At 56.6% G+C, this 21962-nt stretch overlaps 1 protein-coding gene across 1 annotated transcript in view; it reads right to left on the minus strand.

Moving 5' to 3' along the window:
* Positions 1–1248: 1248 nt before the first annotated feature.
* Positions 1249–21962, minus strand: part of LOC125928439 (lipase maturation factor 1-like) — a 21508-nt gene continuing 794 nt past the window's right edge. Inside the window, exons 2-4 of the mRNA XM_049639138.1 lie at positions 8229–8538; positions 1478–1664; positions 1249–1308 (exon numbers count right to left, since the gene is read on the minus strand). Coding sequence (XP_049495095.1) covers positions 1249–1308; positions 1478–1664; positions 8229–8538 — 557 coding nt within the window. The remainder of the gene's footprint in view (positions 1309–1477; positions 1665–8228; positions 8539–21962) is intronic.

Genomic DNA, 21962 nt, shown 5'->3' on the forward strand with positions numbered 1-21962 from the left:
CGGTGACTGCTCGAGGGGTCACAATACGCACCCTGAACCCTCCTGCACTCTCCTCGGGGCGTGCAGTTCCACTCGCAGCATGGAAACCCATGACCACGCGGGTCCACCTGCCGCCCTGCGAGCCCCGTCAGGCCCGTCGCGTGCGTCTGCTCTGGGAGCGTCACGGGTCTCAGAAGGCAAACGACTTGTTTTGCTTTAAACAGTCAGGCGTGCCGCAGACGAAGCAAGAACAGGAAGCGGTCTTCCACGCTGACCCGCGGACTCCGCTCTGGGCTCCACACACCTCCCGGAGGCCGGGTCTTCCCGGCCGCCCGGGGCAGGGAGTGCGCCTCGGCGGCACCCAGTCCCCGACACAGGGCCCTGGCTCCCGGCTTCCATTTGAGGCGCCCGCTCACCGGCCCTGAGCCCTCAGGGCCGCTTCCAGACCCGCGTCCAGACCCACCTACCGCTCTCAGGACTCTCCCTTTCCCTCGGTCAGCACCACCCAATGCCGCGGGAGACACAGTTTCCTTCCCGCGCACGCCGTGTGGACTTCCCCGGGCTTCTTGCATCTGTGCAGTCGTGTCTCCAACCAACGTGGGGACGTCGCCAGCTGCCCCTCGTGCCGGGGCTCCGCACACATGCCGCCAGCCTCCGAGCTCTCCCCTGGGTGCCTGAGCTCTGCGCGGGCCTGGGGGGGGGGGGGGGGGGGGGCGCTCGCGGCCACACCCCGTGCCACCGTCACCCAGCCCCTCTGGGAAGTCCTTCATTTCACACACCGTAGTTTTCAGTTCTCGACTTTCCGTCTGCTTCTTTTCTCATCTCGTCGGTTTCTCTCCTGAGAGCTCTTCTTCTCATTCTTCAGGGCCTCAGTGCAGTCACCAGTCCCCACAGCTGCGCTGGGCTGGCCTGAGGATGGCCTCTGTCGACGATCGTTTCCCTCCAGGACGGGCCTGCCGTCCTGGCCCGTTGCTCCTCGTGCGGTTGGGGATCGTGCTGGGGCGCCGAGGGCGGCACGGTGTGGGGTGTGTGGCTCTTCGCGTCCCCTTGGAGCGCGCTGACGTGTCCGTGTATCAGCAGGTGAGAAGGTGAGACCCACAGGTGGGCTCTGCTGGGCCCTATCCACCGGGGGGCCCCCTTGCCTCTGAACAAACGCTACCCACGCGCTCACGGTGGGTGCAGCACTACCCACACGGCATGGAATCACTGCCCGACGTCCTCCCCTTACCGAGCAAAGAAATCGAACCGCCGCGGGCTGTCCCACCGCCCTCAGCCCTGGGTGAGCTCCTCCTCTGCCCAGGGGTGTCCCTCCCGGGCACTCAGCGCGGCCTGGGGGGGGAGAAGGGTTGGCCTGCAGGACGGCCTGACCTTCACCCAAGGAACAGTGTTGATCCGTGAGGACACTGCGTGCTCGCTGCGGTGGGGCCACTCGACCAGCCGTCTGACGCTGCCTTCTACCCACAGCACACCCCAGTGTCACACGTCCCCGGGTCTGCACCGGGCCGGCGCTCCGGGCACGGAAGCCGGCGTGGGCCAGGACTCCAGGTTCGATCACAGACATCGGCCAACGTGGTGACAGACTCTCAGGCGAGGCGAGAGGCAGAAAAAGCGCACGGGTACATACCCCACACACATGCCAAACTCCCACGGCGTCACTTTCTGATTTCCACTTACCAAACGAATACCTACAGAACAAAAGGAGAAACACGTATCAAAATTTTGCCTTGCTTTGTCAAAAAACTTGCGAGACTAAAGCATCCTGCTACCCAGCTAAGTAAAGCCCACTTCAGTGACCCCAGGACACCGTGGGTCAGGTCACAGACCCCATGGGCACTAAATGTGGGGAAGGTGGGCATAAGGGGGACCCCCTAGGTGCTATGTGTGTGGCCAGAAGCCCTGTCTGCCCAGGCCCTGCCCCACATACGGGGTCCCAGCCCATGCTCACAGCAGGCCAATCAAGAAATCTTTTAGGGGGGCACTTGGGTGGCTCAGTCGGTTAAGCGTCCGACTTCGGCTCAGGTCGTGATCTCACGGTTCGTGAGTTCGAGCCCCGCGTCGGGCTCTGGGCTGACAGCTCAGAGCCTGGAGCTGCTTCGGATTCTGTGTCTCCCTCTCTCTGCCCCTCCCCGACTCATGTCTGTCTCTTTGTCTTTCTCTCAAAAATAAATAAAAGTAAAAAATAAATCTCTTGGAAAAAGGAAACGTAATAGCGGATATCTGGCAGTAAATAGTTTCTGTACATAGTCAAACACCATGGAATGTCATACCCTAGAATCAGAAAGTTCGAAGGGCACCCAGTACCCTGAGCACAGATTATCAGAAAGGGGACCCTACAAGGAAGGGCGGCCTTCACTGTGGAGTGCGTGCCCAGGCGCAGGCTGCTGCCCCCACGGAACGGAAACGGCCCCATTCCGCTCCCTGAACCTCCCAGAACAGACGCAGGAGTCCGTGTCTGTGCATCAGCTCTCTTTTCAGTCAGTGCTCCGTCAACGCATCTGGGCCCCAGGCAACGTTCAAGGCGGACGTGGGTGGCGGGGCGCAGGCCGGGGCGGCTGGTGGCGGGCCCTGCGGGGGGCTGCTGCGTTTAGGACAAAACGAGGCCTGCATCGTCCACCGTCCGGAGGGAGCGGCCACGCAGCGCGCGCTGTGGCACCAACCGTGACCCCCGCACCCCCCGCGGCCCTCTGGCATCTGCTCTGGGCGCTCTTTGAAGTGCAGGCTCTGTCCTCTCTCTCCAAGGGACGTGGCAGAGGCGGCTTCCTCCGCAGGAAGGACCCCCTGAGCCTCCCCGATGCCGGTCCAAGTTTCTGGAGATAATCCTTTCTTCTTTGGGGGCCAGGAAGGTGGGGAGAGAAAGGGACGGCTGCACAGCCATCCTGACTCGCTACAAAGGGCCCTTGAGGAGTACTGCCAAAGTAAAGCACAGATAAAAGGATCGGAAAGCCGACGTTGTGGAAAGTTGATGCTGGGGGGCAGCTGGAGTGAAGTCACGGTCGGGGCTCCCAGGGTTCTAGCAGGTTCCAGCGTCCGAGACAGAAAGAGCCGCTGCAGCGAGACCCATCTTTAAAACCACTTAAACTCATGCAGTAGCGGCTGCTGAACTCTAGCTGTCTCGTCACACGTCGCCGGTTCCCGGGATGGTGAAGCCCCAAGAGCAAGAGGGCAGACACCCAAAGTCCCCACTGATGTGACCGGGAGACCCGCCTCCCCTGCAGAAGCCTCCCAGTACCCGGCTCCCCGCCGCACACCTGGGCCGTGTGCCCGGACTCGGACAAACTGACTTCACCGTGGACAAGGTCACCCAAGGGACCTCACCGGGCGGGGAGGGTCAGCAGTGGCACAGATGAGGCTCGTCAGTGGCACTGACCACCCGTGTGATGTGACGTGACGTGACGTGATGTGACGTGACGAGATGGGTGCACGATCTCCGTGGCCTTCTCCCTGAACCCACAACCCAGCCCAGTTGCGAGAAGAGCGTCAGACGGGTCCCGACCCACAGCATCCCTGACCAGTCCTGTAAGCTGGGGGGTCAGAGACACTGTCCCAGCCCAGAGGAGCCTAAGGGGATGTGACGCCCAAATGTCCTGTGGCTCCTGGGGGAGGGGGATCCTGGGACAAAAGAGGTCAGTTTCAGTCTGACAAGGAAGAGGTTGACAATACACGAAACTGGGTGTGGGGTGCCCAGGAGCTCCCCATACTGTTCTGCATTCTGTAAACCTATAGTTCTTCCAAAGATGAAGCTTATCACATTAACAGGAAACGCTGAAGTAGCTAGGCAGAAACCCAATCTGTGCCCGTCAGCCAGGAGAGCCACATCCGGCTTTGCTGCGTCCTCAGCAGCGAACAAAACTGCGTGCGGCAGCCGCAGGCCGGGCCCTGGGAGGGACCACACGGCTTCCTTCCACTGGACAGAACCTCTGGGGCCCTGGGCACTGTTCGAGGCATACAAACAAACTCAAGTTCTCAGCAAGGACAGCACGGGCGCACGGTGGGCTCAGACGTACGCACCAAGGCCCAGGCGTCTCAGGACCAGGAGGCACGGGCTTGGCAGTGGGGGGTGGGGGTGGGGGTGGGGCGGGGGCTGCCTGCCGGCCACCTAATCTGAGGCCCCTTCTAGCTCCATCCGCTCCCAGGGCACCACCTCCTGTCTCTCCCCGACAGATGATGCTGTACCTGGTTAAACAAACGGAACCGAGAAGTCATCTCTGCCCCTAACCACACAGTCTCGGGCGGGGACACCCTCACACCGCTCCTGTCCCAGAGCACCAGGAAATCAAAACCTGCTCCGGCCACACTCGATGGCTGGTGATGGAGAGGGGGCCTCCACAGCCGCTCAGCACCCCTGCACGTGTGTCCTTGGAAAGCCTGAGCCCTCACACGGGCCGGTCCTGCATCCCTATCGGGGGCCTGCCGGCCTGGGGACGCCCTGACTGCTGGCGAGCCCTGCAGGGGCTTGGGGCCCCTGGTGCTGAGCCGCTTCCCTAGTTCCTCCCGCAGAAAGAACACAGTCCTGGGCCCAGCCACCTTTCGCGCACTAGGAAGCCCCGCCGGGCAACTGCCACATCCCTCCCTCTACTCAGCGGAGGCACAGAAACACGGGAGCTCCCGCTTTATCTGCCTGCCGGCCAGCAGCACCCCAAAAAAGTGGAGGGAGTCACGCCCCCTGCTGCTGCCCGCCGCAGCCCAGAGGCTCCCAGTCCCACCTTCCTGGGGCTTGGGGCTCCCCTTCCCTATCAGGGGCTGCAAATCCTGGCCCCCAGGGCCCAAGAAACCCATTGGCGCCAGCCCAGGTCTTCACCGTGAGGCTGGTGGGGAGGGGGCGGCCGGGTAGATGGAGATATCACGACTCCTCACCTTAGATTTGCCCAACACGTGAAAACAGCATCTCTTAACTGCCCGGAACTGGAGCAGCGGAGGCCCAAAATGAAGCAGCCGCGTGCCCTTGACAAAACATCCTGCTGTGCGGGAAGCACAGCCCCGAAGGCCGTCGTGAACACGGGGCCACGCTGGGTGCTGACGGCACAGGAAGGTTCTAGAAACACTTGCGGGTAAAATCATGAGGATGTGGAGTTTGGTAAAACACGGGGGACGTGGGGAGAGTCAGAGACCCGGGTCTGCCCGGGTCCCGTCCGGTGGCTGACCATCCCACGTGGGAGCGCTGCCTCAGCCCACAGCCTGCCCCACGCCTGACCACAGGCCACGCGGATGCAGGACTGGAGCTCTGGGAGAGGGCGCCCCGGAGCACGGACCCCACGGCAAAGGGCATGCCACCAGCTCGCCTGCGCCCCGGTCCCTCGTTCCTGCCCCCGCGTCCCCAGTCCCCCTCCCGCTACGCCTCCTGCGGCCACAACATAAGGACTTCACACGATCGGTGCTCCACTCCCCGAACCCGAGGGCTCGGGCCACCGATCTGCAGAGCACTGACCGCCTGGAAGGGAGCCACTCTCCCCACGACGAGATCTCCGGTCGCTGCCACCACAAAGTGGATTCAGCAGCTCCCACCTGACACGCGGTGTCAGGAACGAAGTCGGGAGAGCGGGCAAAGGGCAGTCACGGTTCCAGAACATGCCGGGTGCCGCGTGAGGCTACCCGGCTCCGCCCCACGACAGCCACCTCGGGGGACTCCAAGTGCCACCGGGCAGGAGCAAACGTGGGCAGGCACGGGGCCGTGGTGCCTGTGGAGAAGCACCTAGTGCACCTGCCGGCACCTCCCTGCCTTGGGGGGAGGGGCTTCCCGTCCCCACCACCGGGCGCCAGCTGGACACCTGCAAGACGTTTTGCCAACAGCGTCCATGATCTGCGTATCTCACCTCAAAGAAATATTCTTTTTCCCCAACTTTAAATAAATGGGACATGCAAAGAACGGTCTGTGTCTAACCGTCATTTGGGGTGTCACGAAAAAGAAAGCCTGTTCCCCCCGAGTGGGGTCCTCACTCGGTAAGTTTTCAATGTCACTCTGATCCCAAAACTATCATCCGTCAGGGAAACCCGAGCCAAGGGTGGAGCTGGAAATACCTCGGAGGCGGAGGGCGCCTGAGTCCCGCCAGCCACCTCGCCTGGGTGCAGGTGCCCGTGAGCCCCACAAGGCCCCACATCTGTGCCACAGCAGCGTGCAGCTCGGCCGTGGACACTGGCATCACGGGCATGGTAGGTAAACCACTGGTCTCCACTGACAGATTTTGTTTTCTTTTTCACTTTTCACCTAAAACATCTCATGCACCATTTCTGAGAAAATGTAGTTTTATTTTATTTTGCACATTTTTTTTTTACACGTCCAAGGGAAGGAGAACAAAATAGCTTTTCCAATGAGAAAAATACAAGACTATTTTTGTCCACACATACCCAAAGTGGTTTTCAGAAATTTAAACATGGGGTTGATCCTCCTTGGCCACATTCTATGCCATGACTAGGAAATACTTTTCACAGTTCAACTTTCTCTGGTTGCCAGGCACGAGAAGGCACGCCCCAAGCCACGTGTCCCAGAGGAAGCGTGCCGCCCCCTCCGGTCTCTGCAGCGGGCGCTCGCGGTGTGGAGCTCCAACCACTAGTATGGGACAGAGGGGCCCAGAACGCTCCCTTCTCAGGCGTGGTTTAAAATCACACGTCTCAAAACACAGCAGCCTCTGAAGACGTCGCAGGAAAAGCCAGCGGAGCGCCCCTCTGTTGGTAAATACCCCCGGCCAGGAGACCGGGGGCAGGAGGGAGGCACCGGGGGCGTCGGACCTCCGGGAATCCCACGAGGGGAGGAGCAGACGGGCGAGAAGGACACCTCACGCCGCACAGCCACTTTGCAGCTGCTTGAAGCAGGAGGCACGCGGGACGGTCCCCCGGACCCCGCGCGGTGTCAGCACATGCTGACAACGGTAACACGTCATCAGGAGGGCCCCGGGGGTGGGTGTGCAGGGTGACCGAGATGCATGGCCTTCTTTCCCGCAGCCCGGATTTGCGGAAGGGCCTCCCGCATGACACTAAGTGCTACCCATCCCTGCCTGACCTGGTGCAGTGCTAAGCGGGGTCACCCACAGCCAGGAACGGGCTGGACAAAAGTCCAGCCCAGACTCCACTCAAACAGGTGCGCGCACCTGCCCACAGGGAGCTGCGAGGGGCCCGCCGGACAGACCCCGGGCAACTGCCACAGCCCTGGGGTGACCGTTCGAAATCCACCTGCGAGACAGCACTGAAGGTCAGCTCCACGGGCACAGGAGCAGACTGTCTGGGTTGGAACCCAACCCTGGGAAGACCGCACAAGCTCTTCCATCCTGGGCCAGCGCCGCACAGACGGCCGGGCCACCGGACTACACTCTTCGCCCAGAGGACAGACGACTCCTCGGTCAGAACACCGCAACGGATGCCCCGGAAGCGCTTCACCCTCTCCGCGTCCACACAGACGCGGATGTCCACGTCTAATTCAGGCAGGTCTACACACACACCAACGCTCCGTGTCTGCTGCCTGTACGTCTGCACCGATACCCTCCCTCCCTCCCACGCGTGCACACAGACACCGACGCTCTGCCCCGGCACTTCTCAGAAAGCTCTGGGTTTTCCTCTGCCAGGCGAGTCTTCCCTTCCTCTCGGGCCCAGCACCGGAGAGACGAGGGGGATCCCTCTGACCTGCTCAGACACCCCTCGGCGCCCTGGGGCCGCTCGACTTCAGTCAGCCTTTCCCGGACCACGGGCCGCCCTGGGACACGGCCTCTCGGTTCCCGCAGGCCTTCCCCAACCTTCCCGCCTCTGTGGAGCTCCGCTGCCCCTCCGACCGCTTGGCCCGGGAGCCCGCTCCCCTGACCCCTCAGCGGGGCCAGCCTCATTGTGGCTCCTGGCACTAGCTGGTAATGGTTCATCCTGAACAAGGAAGGAGCTGGAAGAGCAGGAAAAGAAACAGCTTCCAAGTCAAGACCCCCACCCCCCCCCCCTCGCCCCCAGAGCACTCCCAGAAGCCCACACGGAGACCCTCCCTCCATCCACAGGACGCCCGGCCGCAGGAGGCTGACATCAGGGTCTCTGGGGTGGCCGTGCCACTCCCAACAGACTCGTGATTATTCCCAAAGAAGAAAGGCCCTGGGAACGTGACTGACTGGCAACCGGCAGTCTCTGCTCCCGCCTAATTGGAATGGCGATGCTCCCCTGCACTCGTGTGAGAAGAAATCTTGCTCTGTCTCCCCAGCTGGCTTGCTCCCCAGCCTGTGACATCCCCAGGACGCCGCGCTGCGGCACGGCTGGCCTGCGGGACTCCAGGGCTTCTGACTTACCAGATCTGTCCCACGTTGACCAGGGACATGTAGAGGACCCAGAGAGTGGCCATGAGCACCATGTTGGCACAGCCGGTGACCAGGACGAAAGACGAGACGCCCAATCCGAGGAGGGCGAGGGCGTCCAGGTTGGCGTTCATGTGCGACCAGTCCAGCAGCCAGAGCACGGTGGGCGCGTAGCTCACGGCGTCCCAGCCTCCCCGGCCCTGGAAGTACCTCCGGACGCTCTCCAGGTACGCCCGGCAGGGCAGCAGGCCGCGGTCGCCGATCAGCTGCTTGTTCTGGTGCAGAGCCACCAGGAACGCCACGACTGGAAGAAACAGGGCAAAGGACCGTGAGCAGGAGCACAGCTGCGTGTGCACACCCGGGGGAGGGGGCGCGGCCGGGCGGGAAGACGAGGCCGGGTCTGGGCAGCGGCTTGGGATCAAAGCAGGGATGCGAGGGGTCCGAGCGTTTCTCACAATCCCGGGGGCCATGCCGGAAGGTCCGGTCTGGAGAAGCTACGGAACGCGTGAAACGTACACAAGCACACGCGGGCTGCGTCTCCTTGCACACGTGGTACGTGCGTGCACGAGACACGCCCCAGGCGAGTGGCCGGTTAGCGGCCCCAGACCGCACTCCGCGTTTGTCGTCATCACACACGCCCGGACCACCCTGGGCCTGGAGCCCACGCTACAGCTCACGTGTAAGTCACGAGCACCGTGTTCAGACCGCTGGTTTCTGACAAGCCCCGCTCCTACAAGAGCACGTTCACGTCCTCTGGACTTGAGCGTCTGCACGGAGACGCCACAGGATGGGGGAGAGAGCACGGCACCCCCGCCTGCACACGGGAAGGCGAAAGGGAGAGAGCCGGGTCACAGGTGGCCACAGAGCAGTTCCACGCAGACACCACGGGACCCGTGGACCCCCGACACGAGCTGCACTCTGTAAAAAGCTCCACAGGGCTGAATGTCCAGGGTGAGGACCACCGCGTCACGGGGCAGGGGTGAGACCGAGGGGGAGAACGGAGCACGGCGGTGGCGGTGGCTTAGTTGCCGGTTTTGCACACACTGGCTAAGGCTCCCGGTGTCACGTTCAGGTTGGGACCGCGTGCGACCCTAGTCTAGGGCCAAACCAGCAGCAATCAGCTAAAGCGTCTGAAGGGAAGTAAGGAGGAAACAGCACGAAGGCCAGGAGACCCCGGGAGCACACTCGCAGGGACGTGCGCCACACAGAAAGTGGGATTCTAGTACTTGGAGACTCAGATTAAGTCCCGTGGGACGGCAAAGAAAATTGTAAACAATTCTACATAATGAGTCAGTACAGATATAAAAATGGAATCCTAGAAGATGCTCAATTAACCAAAGAGAAGGCAGGAAATGAGGAAAAAAAAAAGAAACAACAGAAGAAACAAATAGAAAACAACTAGCCCCACGGTAGATTTTAATCTGTCACTCTAAATGAGAGTATTCTAAACTCAGCAGTAAAGACAGAAATTGTCAGACTGGAGAAAAAAGCAGGACCTAAATCTATGCTATCTACAAGAAATCCACTTTAATTTTTTTAAGTGTTTATTTTTGAGAGAGAGAGAGAGAGAGAGAGAGAGAGAGACAGAATGAGAGAGAGGGAGACGCAGAATCGGAAGCAGGCTCCCCACTGTCAGCACGGAACCTGACACAGGGCTCCTGAGAGCCACCAGATCATGACCTGAGCCGAAGTCGGACGCTTAACCGACCGAGCCACCCAGGCTCCTCCAAGAAATCCACTTTCAATATAAACATGTAGGTAGGTTAAAAGTAAACGCATAAAAAAGATACATCACAAAAACATTAATCAAAAGAGAGCTCATGGCTGTATTAACATCAGACAAGAAACGTAAAAACAATAATACGAGGGACAAAAAAGGACACTGCAGATGATAAACGATCAACACATAGACACAACAGGATTAGATGTGCGTGAACCTACCAACAAAATTTACGTGCTTAAACTGACCTCACTTACTACAATCAAGTATATACTCTATACACGTATTCATTGACTTGACCTAACACATACTGATCGCTATATGTATAAAAAAGCAAGACACGCCAATGTGACATCTTTAGAACACTCTACCCAACAGCAAAATAGGTATTATTTTCAAGTATATGTGGAACATTCACTAAGACACTCCACGCTGTGAGCCATGAAGCAGATAAAACATAAAGAAAAGAGCTAAACTCTAAAAAACATGTTTCCAGCACAGACAGAATTAAACTAGCAGTCAGCCACAGGATGTTATCTGGAAACACACCCAAATCTTTGGATATTATACCACACACCTCTAAATAGAGGTTTTAAAAGCACAAGCAAGGGGCACCTGGGTGGCTCAGTTGGTTGAGCATCTGACTTTGGCTCAGGTTATGATCTCACGGTTCATGAGTTTGAGCCCCGTGTCGAGCTCTGAGCTGACAGCTCAGAGACTGGAGACTGTTTCAGATTCTGTGCCTCCCTCTCTCTGCCTCTTCCCCACTCACACTCTGTCTCTCTCTCCTTCAAAAATAAACATTAAAAAAAAAACCACACAAGCAAAATTATAAGATTTATTTTATTTTTTTAAATTTACATCCAAATTAGCATATAGTGCAACAGTGATTTCAGGAGTAGATTCCTTAGTGCCCCTTCCCCATTTAGCCCATCCCCCTTCCCACAGCCCCTCCAGGAACCCTCCGTTTGTTCTCCATATTTATGAGTCTCTTTTGTTTCGTCCCCCTCCCTGTTTTTATATTATTTTTGTTTCCCTTCCCTTATGTTCATCTGTTTTGTCTCTTAAAGTCCTCATAGGAGTGAAGTCCTATGATTTTTGTCTCTCTCTGACTAATTTCACTGAGCATAATACCCTCCAGTTCCATCCACGTAGCTGCAAATGGCAAGCTTTCGTTCTTTTTGATTGCTGAGTAATATTCCACTGTGTGTGTGTGTGTGTGTGTGTGTGTGTGTGTGTGTGTATATATATATATATATACACATATATACATATATATATATACATACCACATTTTTTTTATCCATTCATCCATCATTGGACATTTGGGCTCTTTCCATACTTTGGCTGTTGTTGATCGTGCTGCTATAAACATGGGGGTGCACGTGTCCCTTCGAAACAGCACACCTGTATCCCTTGGATAAACGCCTAGCAGTGCCATTGCTGGGTCGTAGGGTAGTTCTATTTTTAGTTTTTTGAGGAGCCTCCACACTGTTTTCCAGAGTGGCTGCACCAGCTTGCATTCCCAAAAATTATAAGATTTTTTAATTGAATGAAATTTGAAAATACAACATATAAAAACTTGCAGGATGCTCTGGAAGCACCACTTCAAGGAAAATTTACAGTAAAGTGCTCGTGTCAGAAAGACAGAAAGTCTTGGGGCACCTGGGCGGCACGGTCAGTTACGTGTCTGACTCTTGATCTCAGCTCAGGTCTTGATCTCGCAGTTGGTGGGATCGAGCCCCGTGTCAGGCTCTGTGCTGACAGCGCAGAGCATGCTTGGGACTCTCTCTCTTGCTCTCTCTCTGCCCCCTCCTGCACACGTGTATGCACACACACATGCTCTGTCTCAAAATAAATAATAAATTAAAAAAAAAAGAAAAAAGAAAGATAGGTCTCAAATCTAAAGTTCTACTTTATCAAAAAAAAAAAAAAAAAAAAGCAAATTATACACAAAACAAGCAGGAGGAAAGAAATCTTTAAAAACCTAAGAGTGGAGATCAATGAAATTGAAAACAAGAAAAAAATAGAGACAGTCAGTAAAACAAAAGCTGGTTCTTCGAAAAGATGAACATAATTGATAGACCTCTAGCCAGACTAATGAGGAAAAAGAGAGAAGCAGTATCAGGAACAAAGAAGGGAACATTGCTACTGGTCCCACACACATTGCAAAGATAATCAGGAATATTACAATCTCTTGAGGACCATAAATTCAGCAACTTAGATAAGACAGACCAATTACTGGAAAGACACAAACTACCAAAACTCACAAAAGAAGAAACATGGGTACTAAATCACAACCGCAGGCCAGAAATGCAACACGAGTTCAATACTCAGAAATCAATCAATGTGATTCCCTGCACTAACAGACTAAAGAAGAAAAACCATGTGATAATATCAACAGACACACAAAAAAGCACGTGACAAAATTCAGCATCCACTCATGATAGAAACTTGGAGCACATCAGGAACAGAAGGGAACCTCATCAGCTTACACAGCGGCTACGACAAACCGACAGCCAAAACCAGACTTGGCGACGGGTGCTTCAGTGGTTTCCCCTGAGGGTCTGGAACAAAACAAGGATATCTCACTACCCTGCTCAATGGTGTGGAGGAAGTCCTAGTTCATACGGTGAGGCAAGGAAAAGAAGTCAAAGTCGTAGACTGGAAAGAAAGAAATAAAACTGTCTCCATTAACGCTTGATACGATTGTCTACGTAGAAGATTTTTTTTTTAATTTTTAACGTTTATTTATTATTGAGAGACAGAGACACAAAGAGCGTGAGCAGGGGAGGGGTAGAGAGAGGGGGAGACACAGAATTCGAGGCAGGCTTCAGGCTCTGAGCTGTCAGCACAGAGCCGGACGCAGGGCTCAAACTCACAAACCGCGAGATCATGACCCGAGCCGAAGTCAGTCGCCCAACCAGCTGAGCCCCAGAAGATTTCAAAAAATATACAAAAAAACCCCTCTTGGACCTAATGGATGAGTTTATCAGAGTCACAGAATACAAGGACCATACATAAAAGTCAGGTGTATTCCCATATGTCAGCAATGAACCGTAATCTGAATTTTTTTAGTTACAATGAATAGCAAGGAACCCTAAAAAAGTGCACAGCTATAGCTATAGCTCTAACGAAATACATGCAGAATCTGTATACAGATTCAAACAAAAACTGATGAAAGGAATCAAAGGTTTAAAAAAATGGAGAGAGACATCGTGTTCGTGGATTGAAAGATTCAGCATTACGAGGATGTCACTTCTCTCCTGCCCGATCTACAGATTCAATGCACTCGCAGTCAGAATATCCAGCAAGCTCTGCTGTGGATATTGACGAGCTGATTCTCAAATGAATACGGAAAAGCAAAGGACCTGGAATTGCCAGAAGAGTTCTGAGAAAGCGCAAAATTGGAGGACTCCTAGTACCCAATTCCAAGAGTTACTGCAAAGCCACAGCAGCCAAGACGGTGTGGTACTAGCAAAAGGAGAGACACAGAGTCAACGGAACAGGACCGGGGGTCCAGGCACAGGCCCACACAGATACAGCCGGCTGATGTTTGACGAAGGTGCAAAGAGTGTTTAATGGAGAGAGACGGTCTTCTCGACAGATGGTGCTGGAGTGAATACTTGACCATGCGCAAGAGCACGAACCTGGACACACGTCTCACACTTGGAACAAAAATCTACTCACAAAAGACCCCAGACTAGATGTAATCTGTGGCTTGGGCGTGGCAAGGGGGTTTCGGACACAACACCAGAAGCGTGACCCATGAAAGGAAACCATACCTTGTCAAATGAAAACCTTCCACTCTGTAAATGATACTGTAAAGAGAACGAAAAGACAGGCCACAGGTTGGGAAAACATTTACAAAGTGCATAAAGCACCTGATAAAGGACTTGTATCCAGAATATTTAAAGTACCGTTAAAACTCAACAATATGGAAACAAACAACCCAATTTTTAAACTGGGCAAAGAATGTGGACACTGAAGTCACCCGTTTCACACAAGTAAGATACACAGATGGTAAATAAACACAGAAAAGATGCTCAGTATCATTTATTGGGGGAAACGCCCGTTAAAGCCACAACGCAACATCACCCCTCACCTACCCGGACAGCCAAAGCCCAAACACTGAAAATGCCAAATGCTCCGGAGCATCCAGAACAACGGATGTCCGCTGCTGGGGAGAAGGGAAACTGGGTGCAGCCACTCTGGGCGACGCTGGCAGTTTCTTACAAAGCCGGACAGAGCACAGGACCCAGGAATTATATCCTTATGTGCTCGCCCACGTGAACTAAAGACATCTGTCGACACAAAACCCGCACCCGGGCGGAGCACACAGGAGTTGGGTTCATAACTGCCACCGTGGGAAAGAGTGGAGACCCCCCCCCACCCCCGGCGTCGGAACGCGGGAACGGGTGCGGCACGTCCCGTGTGCGAGTCCCGTGTGCTGCGGAGCAACACGGGAGGGAAGACGGGGAGCTGCCGGCTCCCCCAGCCGCTCGGGCGGAGCGGAAGCGCCCTTTGCAAAGTACCGGAATCCAGGGCCACATCCCGCGGGATCCCGCGGACTCTAGCTGAGGCAGAACTGCAGGGCAGACTGCGGACGACAGCGATGGCCCAGGGGCCGGTGGCCGAGGCAGCGGTCTGCGCGAACAGGGACGTCTGGGGGAGACGAACGTCCAGGCCCGGGGTGACGGATAAGCGTGCATTTGTCAAAACCCAGAGAACCGCGTGTCACAGAAAATGAGCTTTAATGTTTACAAACTAGCAAAACGAGACGGCCTGGAGGTCAGGGGACGCCAGGACGGAACGCAGACCGTGCCAAATGACCGGGACTCCACGACGCTGAGTGCACGGGGCGGGGGGGGGGGGGGGGGGGCGGGAGAAAGGCTGCCCTAAGGAACTCTGGAAAAGGTGCTGAGCAAAAACCGTGGGGACAGAAGGCAAAGGAACGGTCTGTGAACACCGGCGTCTGGTCGGTTTCTCTCACGGAGGAGAGCAATTGCGAAACCGCTTTGCAGGTGCACGGAGCTGAGAAAACAGATCCGCCAGGCAGGTGGTGGCCCGGACCTCACAGCAGGGGACGAGGAAGCTCGGAGGAGCGAGGAAGCAGGGGCGCCCGCACCCCGCGAACCGAACCGGGCTGGCATCCGAGCCGCAAGCGCCGATACACGTCACCCTCCGCGGAGATTGAGACGCACGCGCAAGGAACCGGCCGGATGCGCGTGAGCACGTGCACACCTGACCCGCTCCTTCCGGAAGCAGCAGCACCGCTCTAGTGACAGCACTCCCGGCTCCCGACGCCACTCTCCGGTGAAGAAACCACAACTGGAGAAACGGCTAGTTGTCGGGCCGGGAACAGACAGGGGCCGGCAGCAGTGTGCGGCAGCGGCGGTCAGTCCCGGCGCGCCGGGAACGGGGCACAGGGACACACGTGAGGCACGCGGGACCGTCGGCACCGCCAGAGCCGGACAACCTGAAGCCGCGATCAGGAACAGCCTGCGCCCATAACCGGAAGCGCACCTAACTAAGGAGAGGAGACAGAATCCTTCCCAATGGAGGAGCTCCAAATGATACATGGACAGGCGCTGGTGGGGCTGCTGGGGGGGCTGGGGCCTTCCTCCCCTGGGGTCGCCAGGCCCAGAGACCGCTTCCAGAGGACAGAGAAGGGACGGGAAAATGCACCCGACACAGGACACACCCGGAAACACACCTTCACCAGGCGATCCAGGTCAGCATCACCTGCGGGGAGTCGTGAGGACTCAGGCACCCGATCTGGTGACCAGAAGGGCACCTCCCCCCCCATGACCCGTCTCATCACAAGAAACACCAGATCAACCCAGCATGAGGGACACTACCAAATAAGTGACCAGAACTGCTCAGAATTGTCAAGGCCACGAAAAGTCAGGAAAGGCCGGGAGACTGCCACCGACCCCAGGGGACAAAGCAGACGAGGCGGGGTGTGCAGTGTGGCCCAGGAGGGGCCCTGGGACTGGAGGACTCTAGTGGGAAACCCCAATAAAGTCTGGAGTAGGCTTAATAGTTGTTTTTCTTTAATTGTCTTGAAAACCCGCTCTATGTGGCTCACCACGGTGGGAAAAGAAGGGAGTCCTGACCCCTGACAGGACGGGGGCCGGGGCGGGGGGGGGGGGGGCGCTGGTGGTGGAAGGGGCCAAAGTCACCTGAGGACAAAGGCCCGCCGCCCCCAGCCACAGAGAGCACACCAGCTCTCTTCTCCCTCACCTGCCTCCACCCAGGGCAGGAGCCGCCCAGTCCACATGCCCCGGACCCTCGAGGCCACATTCACCGGTGCTCCCCCGGGTGGAGCCCGGGCCCCTGCTCCCCCCCATCTCTTCCCCGGCCCGTTCCAGAACACTGGGGCTCCTCTACAGAGGGGCCTAATTAGCAGAGGCACATGCTTCCTCCCAGGAACCACAATTCACATTCCACTGCCACGAAGGAAAACAATTTGGGCTCACCAGTGAGCTTTAGAATTTTTTTTTTTTTTTTAAGTAATCTTTATGCCCAACGTGGGGCTCAAACTCACAACCCCAACACCAAGAGTCAGATGCTGTACCGACTGAGCCACCAGGTGCCCCTGGTCTCACCAATTAGTTTTAAAAAGCAATTCTAAGCAAGAAGCATAGGAAAATTCCTACCTTACCTATCAGGAAACAATGAACATAACTTGGATTACTATTTCAGAAAAGGAAACCCATTTCAATTTCCTCTCCTGTTACAGAAATGGCTAAGTAGAAAGAAGCTAAAATTTCAAAATACCATAACATCTCAAAGCTAAACCAACCAACTGAACCTAGAAAGGCTTAGTCAACCCCCACTGCAGCCCAGGAAGGCAGGAGTCAGCCTCCCACCCCCAACCCAGGAAGACAGAAGACAGCCCCCCATCCCCTAGGGTGGGGAGGGTAACCAAGAGAATGATCTAGAAGTGACCAGACTACCTAAATATGCATTATCAAGGATGTCTTAAAATGTTTTCTTTAAAAAACAAAAAGCAAAAATTTTCTCTCCCATTCAGATGAATCTCTAGAAGATTATAGCAGAACCATCCCCCAAAACGCCATTCTCCGCTGGCTGGTTCTTAATAACCGTGGTCACACTGCGGGTCTTGGCACAGAAACACCCAGGGCTTTTTCTTGACAGGTGGGAGCCGTAGACAGCTCAGAAGCGGTGGTGGTACTCGCGTCTGAAACAACCTGGAGGCGTTTCACAGAGAATCTTGTAAAGTCAAGGGAGCATCTCGTTAGAATCTGAGCAGCCTGGAGGACAGAGAAGAGCTCGCTTCCGTGATCTCTCAGAAAGAGTGAAATCTTGGGGGGCGCCTGGGTGGCTTGGTCGGTTAAGCGTCCGACTTCGGCTCAGGTTATGATCTCACGGTCCGTGGGTTCGAGCCCCGCGTCGGGCTCTGTGCTGACAGCTCAGAGCCTGGAGCCTGCTTCAGATTCTGTGTCTCCCTCTCTCTCTGCTCCTCCCCTGTTTATACTCTGTCTCTCTCTGTCTCAAAAATAAATAAACGTTAAAAAAATTTTTTTTAAGAAAGAGTGAAATCTTGGAACAACACAAAATGATGAGGGATTTCTTTTGGTTCCGTTTTCCTTCCTCGAAATTTCCAAAGAACAGCTAAGAGTTCTGGAAGCACGATGCACGTGCCGGCCTCGCTGCCTCCATCCAGCTCGCTCTCGGGCGCCGGCCGTGCTGCTAGAGCCCAGGTGAGGCCTCAAGCATCCCGAGAAGGAGCGCAACAAGCTACTGCCTTTATTTATTTCTTATTTTAAAGAGAGAGTGTGAGCGGGGGAGGGGCAGAGAGAGCGAGAGAATCCCAAGCAGGCTCTTTGATCAGTGTGGAGCCTGATGTGGGGCTCCATCCCATGACCCTGGGACCACGACCGGAGGCGAAATCAAGAGTCGTGTGCTCAACCGACCGGGTCTGCCAGGTGCCCCGCTACCGGTTTTAGAAAGTTCCGACGCGCCTCGCGGTACTCAAGGAGTTGAGTTGTTCGGGGGCAAGAGGAGAGCTCTGCCTCATGTAACCAAAGTAAGGGAAGCCAACAGAGCAAGTGCCCACACGTTCACGACGAGCATGAAGTGGGTAAAGCAAAGGCAGGAATTAGAGTTGGACCCAAACCAGCCTTGAGACCCTTTAGAAGCAGGATTTTCAAAGACACGTCATTCCAGGGACTCCCCGGTAAGGGTGTGGAACTAAGGAGGTGTGCTGTCTGGTCACAAGTGACAGTCCCCTGTGCCCGGTACTCAGAGCCCCCTCTGGACGCTCAGCTGGCCAGGGCGTTCACATCTTCTCCATCACACCCTCACGTAGCTTCGTGAAGCAGCTTCTCCAGCCAAGTGGGGAGGCTTCATGGGGCAGGGGTCCCTGAACGGGGCACGTTTGAGACCCACTGGGATGTCCAGACAGACGTGGGCCTAGAGGCAGCAGACTGGGCAGGGTCAGAGGACCAGCCCAGAACTAGGGCAGGAGTCTCAGAATGAATGAGCACAGAGTCCCCTGAGAAGGAATGAGCAAGGGACACTCATGCAGATACGCCGATAAATCACAAGGACCCAGAGTGAAGATGGCAAGGCAGCAGAGACTCTAAAAACTTGCAGAGGAAAACACAAGTTACTCAGATGCTGCCGGGGAGGAAGAAATGCTGATTTGGCCTTGGTCCTGGGGTCGGGAACTTCCCGAGTGCGGAGGCCGAGAGGAGCGTCTGCTGTTGTGTATGACAAGCCCCTTTCAACCTGACCTGGGTTCCCACCAACCAGGTGACCCTTGGGGCTTGGGGGCTGGTGGCCGGGGGACCCAACCTGTGATTAGCAGGTGGGAGACCGAGCTGATCACCCAGGACCGATGATCTCATCAACCACACCTGTGTCACGGGGCCTCCACAAAGACCCCAAGGGAAGGGGCTCGGGAGCCTCCGGGCAGGTGAAAGGACACACGGAGGTGCCGGGAGGGTGGTGCCACCCCTCCCCCCTGCAGGGCCTGGAGGCTCCGAGCCCCTTCCCCACCCCTTGCCCTGTGTGCCTCTTCCAGCCCCGTTCCTGAGAGTTGTAACCTTGACGATGGACCAGTAAACATGAGTGAGGGTTTCCCTGAGTTCTGTGAGCCGTTCTAGCAAATTATGGAGGCTGAGAAGGGGGGGGGGGCGGTGAGAACCCCGACTTAGAGCTGGTGGATCAGAAGCACAGGTGACAGCTTGGATTTGTGACTGGCATCGGAAGAGGGGGTGGTCTCGTGGGACTGGGCCCTCAGCCCGGGGGTCTGCATAATGCCGGGTGAGAGCGTGTCAGAACTGCTTGTGAGGGAAAACCCCCGCGCACTCGAGCCCAGAAGCGCGTCAGCAGAAAGAATGAAAGTGTTTCCCGTTAGGCATCTGGGAAAGAGCAGGGGTCAGACTATGTGAAGACTTCTCATCATCAATCCAAAAAGTTCTGAGAAAACTTGCTTTGACTGGGAATCACAGAGCCAGGCAAATGAGTAATTCCCAGGGGTGTACGCAAAATACAGGAAGTTCACCTCCAAATCCTTTCTTGAAAAGTTTGGGGTAAGTTCCAGCAAAAAAGAGAGACTAAAAAGAAAAAAGACGGTGACGTGAGGTCTGAAAAATTGGGAACACAACCAGGAGAGAGTCGGGGGCCTCTTGGGTGGGTGGCTGGTATCCTGACGGTCCACACCAAGGGGCTGGAAGCGGCGGGGGATGGGGGGAAGGGAGGGGGACACGGCTGGAAAAATATCCCATGGGGACAAAAAGCAATGACAGAGACAATCGGCAAAGAGTCAAGGAAATCCTGTGAAACAGGATAGAAGCAGAAGCAAAACAGTGTCCTTCCTGCAAGCTCACAGGTGGGCTAACGACCTGCGGTACGCACTCTCGTCAACGTGCAGAGGGTGAAGCGCAGGACAGGGGTCAGTCACTTAGCCTTGTGGCGGGTCAGCGGTCCCCAAGAGCTATTATAAAACTCAGCGTCAAGTGAAGTGTGTGGACAGCCCCCCACGGCAACCGGCATCGTGAAAAACCCTGGGACTTCGGAAACTTTACCGAAACCTTCTGGAAAAAGACCAGTGCGGGATGGGTGCCCACTTGCCCGGGGCCGTTTCAGCCACGGAACCTCGTCCCTGGAAGATGGGAAACCAGTTCCTTCATACAGCTGGAAAACACTGACTCTACCCCAAATAAGAGAAAAGATGGGGGGAAATGCCTCTGTCAAAGCCAGCGGGTGTGTGCTCGGCACCGGTTTTAAAACGTCGGCCTGACCCAGTAGCTCGGGACCGCCTCGCTCGCGCTGCAAGACAGACCTGCCAACGGAGATCAAAGGCAGCCCCGCTCATCTGAAAGCCTGAGCCTGGTGCTCTCAAGCTGTGCTCCCTGCCAGCGAAGCCACCAGGGTTTTCCCACCGTTACAGGCCCCCTTTTAAACGTCTATTAAAGCTTCCTCGGGTAACAGCGTCTCCACTTTCTGCTAAGTGACAGCTCGAACACACAGAAGGACTGTTTAATCCTGTAGAGGATAAAGCAGCGCCAGCAACAACTATTTTTATAGTAACTTAAAAGAGAGGAAGGCGTGGCTGAACGCGCACACTGGCGACCCCACGGTCCACAAATCGCCCCAGGGTGTTGGGTCACCACTGTGCCCCGAGAGACGGGAAACCCAGACTCGTCCTCCTAGGGCGCACCCCACTCCCCAGTGTTCCTGCCGTGGGAAGGAAGAGCGAGATGCTCAGAGCCCATGGCGCAGTGGAGGCGGGCCAGGCCAGGGACCAGCACCCTCTGGATCCTCCTGGAAGAGAGCCAGTCTGCTCAGCTGGGCCATCTCAGTCTGGGACTCCCCCCGTCTCCACCGTTCTCCCCCCACACCCACACTGGTTTGAGAATCTGAGTGTGGGCTCATCCTGCATCTATCTCCCCGTGTAGACTCCTCCACTTCCCGCAGGCTCAGATGGCTTGTGCCCCTTCTGGGTATAGGGACAGGGGCAGGGAGGTGTGCTCGGCGCCTGGGGCAGGGCTGCTGAGGGCTGGGCAGTTCTGGGCCCGGTCAAATGTGGATCTTCCCAAACCCTGCAGGTGAGGCAGAGGCTCAGGCTTCACCTGCCACGGTGCAGAGGCCTCCCCAAAGCCACGGGAGCAGAAGTGAGGCCTCAGGGCCAGCACGACCTCCTCGGCTGTGCAGGGGCTGCCTGGGGCCTAGGTGCGGCTCCTGAGTGGGGGGCACAGCATGGGAAACACTGAGGTCAGGCGACTGGGCCGGCACAGCTAGCGGGCGGGAGCTCTGTGGGGGCACCCCTCGGCCCATCTCCTGGGAGTGAGAGCCCCCCAAACACTGCCCAGGCTAACTGGGGAACCCAGCTCCCGGTGCGGATAGAGGTCAAGGGGGACCAGGTAAGAAGTCACTTGCCAGCACTCTTGCTCCTCCAACTCTACCCCATCGGACCTCACCCAACCCGGCTAGGAGGAGGGGTGCGGAGGGGGAGCTCCGTGTATCCCCCTGAAGGGATGCCTGTGGGAGCTGGTGGGGAGAGGAGCGTCCTGGGGGCCTGGGGAGCGTCCCAGGGAGAGGGGTGTCGGGGGAAGAGCCTCCCGTGGGGAGAGGTGTCCCAGAGGAGCAAGGCATCGGGGTGGGGGGGGAACCGTCCTGGGGTGAAGAGTGTCAGAGGAAAGGGTGTCAGGGGAGGAGCGTCCTGGGGGAGGGGGTGACCCAGGGGAGGGGTGTGGGAGGGGAGGGGTGTCAGGGGAGGAGGGGTGTCCCGGAGGAGGCAAGAATGTCAGGGGAGGGGTGTCAAGGGAAGGCGATCTGGGTAAGGAGCGTCCTGTGGGGAGGGGTGTCCCAGGCAGAGGGGTGTCAGGGAAGGCACATCTCTGGGGAGAGGTGTCCCAGGTGGGAGGGGTATCAAGGGAGGGACGTCTCAGGGGAGGGGTGTCCCGGGGGGAGGAGTGTCCCAGGCAGAGAGGGGTGTCAAGGGAAGGCAGCCCCGGGGGGGGGGGGGGGGG

Source organism: Panthera uncia, chromosome E3 (genome assembly GCF_023721935.1).
Source record: "Panthera uncia isolate 11264 chromosome E3, Puncia_PCG_1.0, whole genome shotgun sequence".
Taxonomy (NCBI): Eukaryota; Metazoa; Chordata; class Mammalia; order Carnivora; family Felidae; genus Panthera; species Panthera uncia.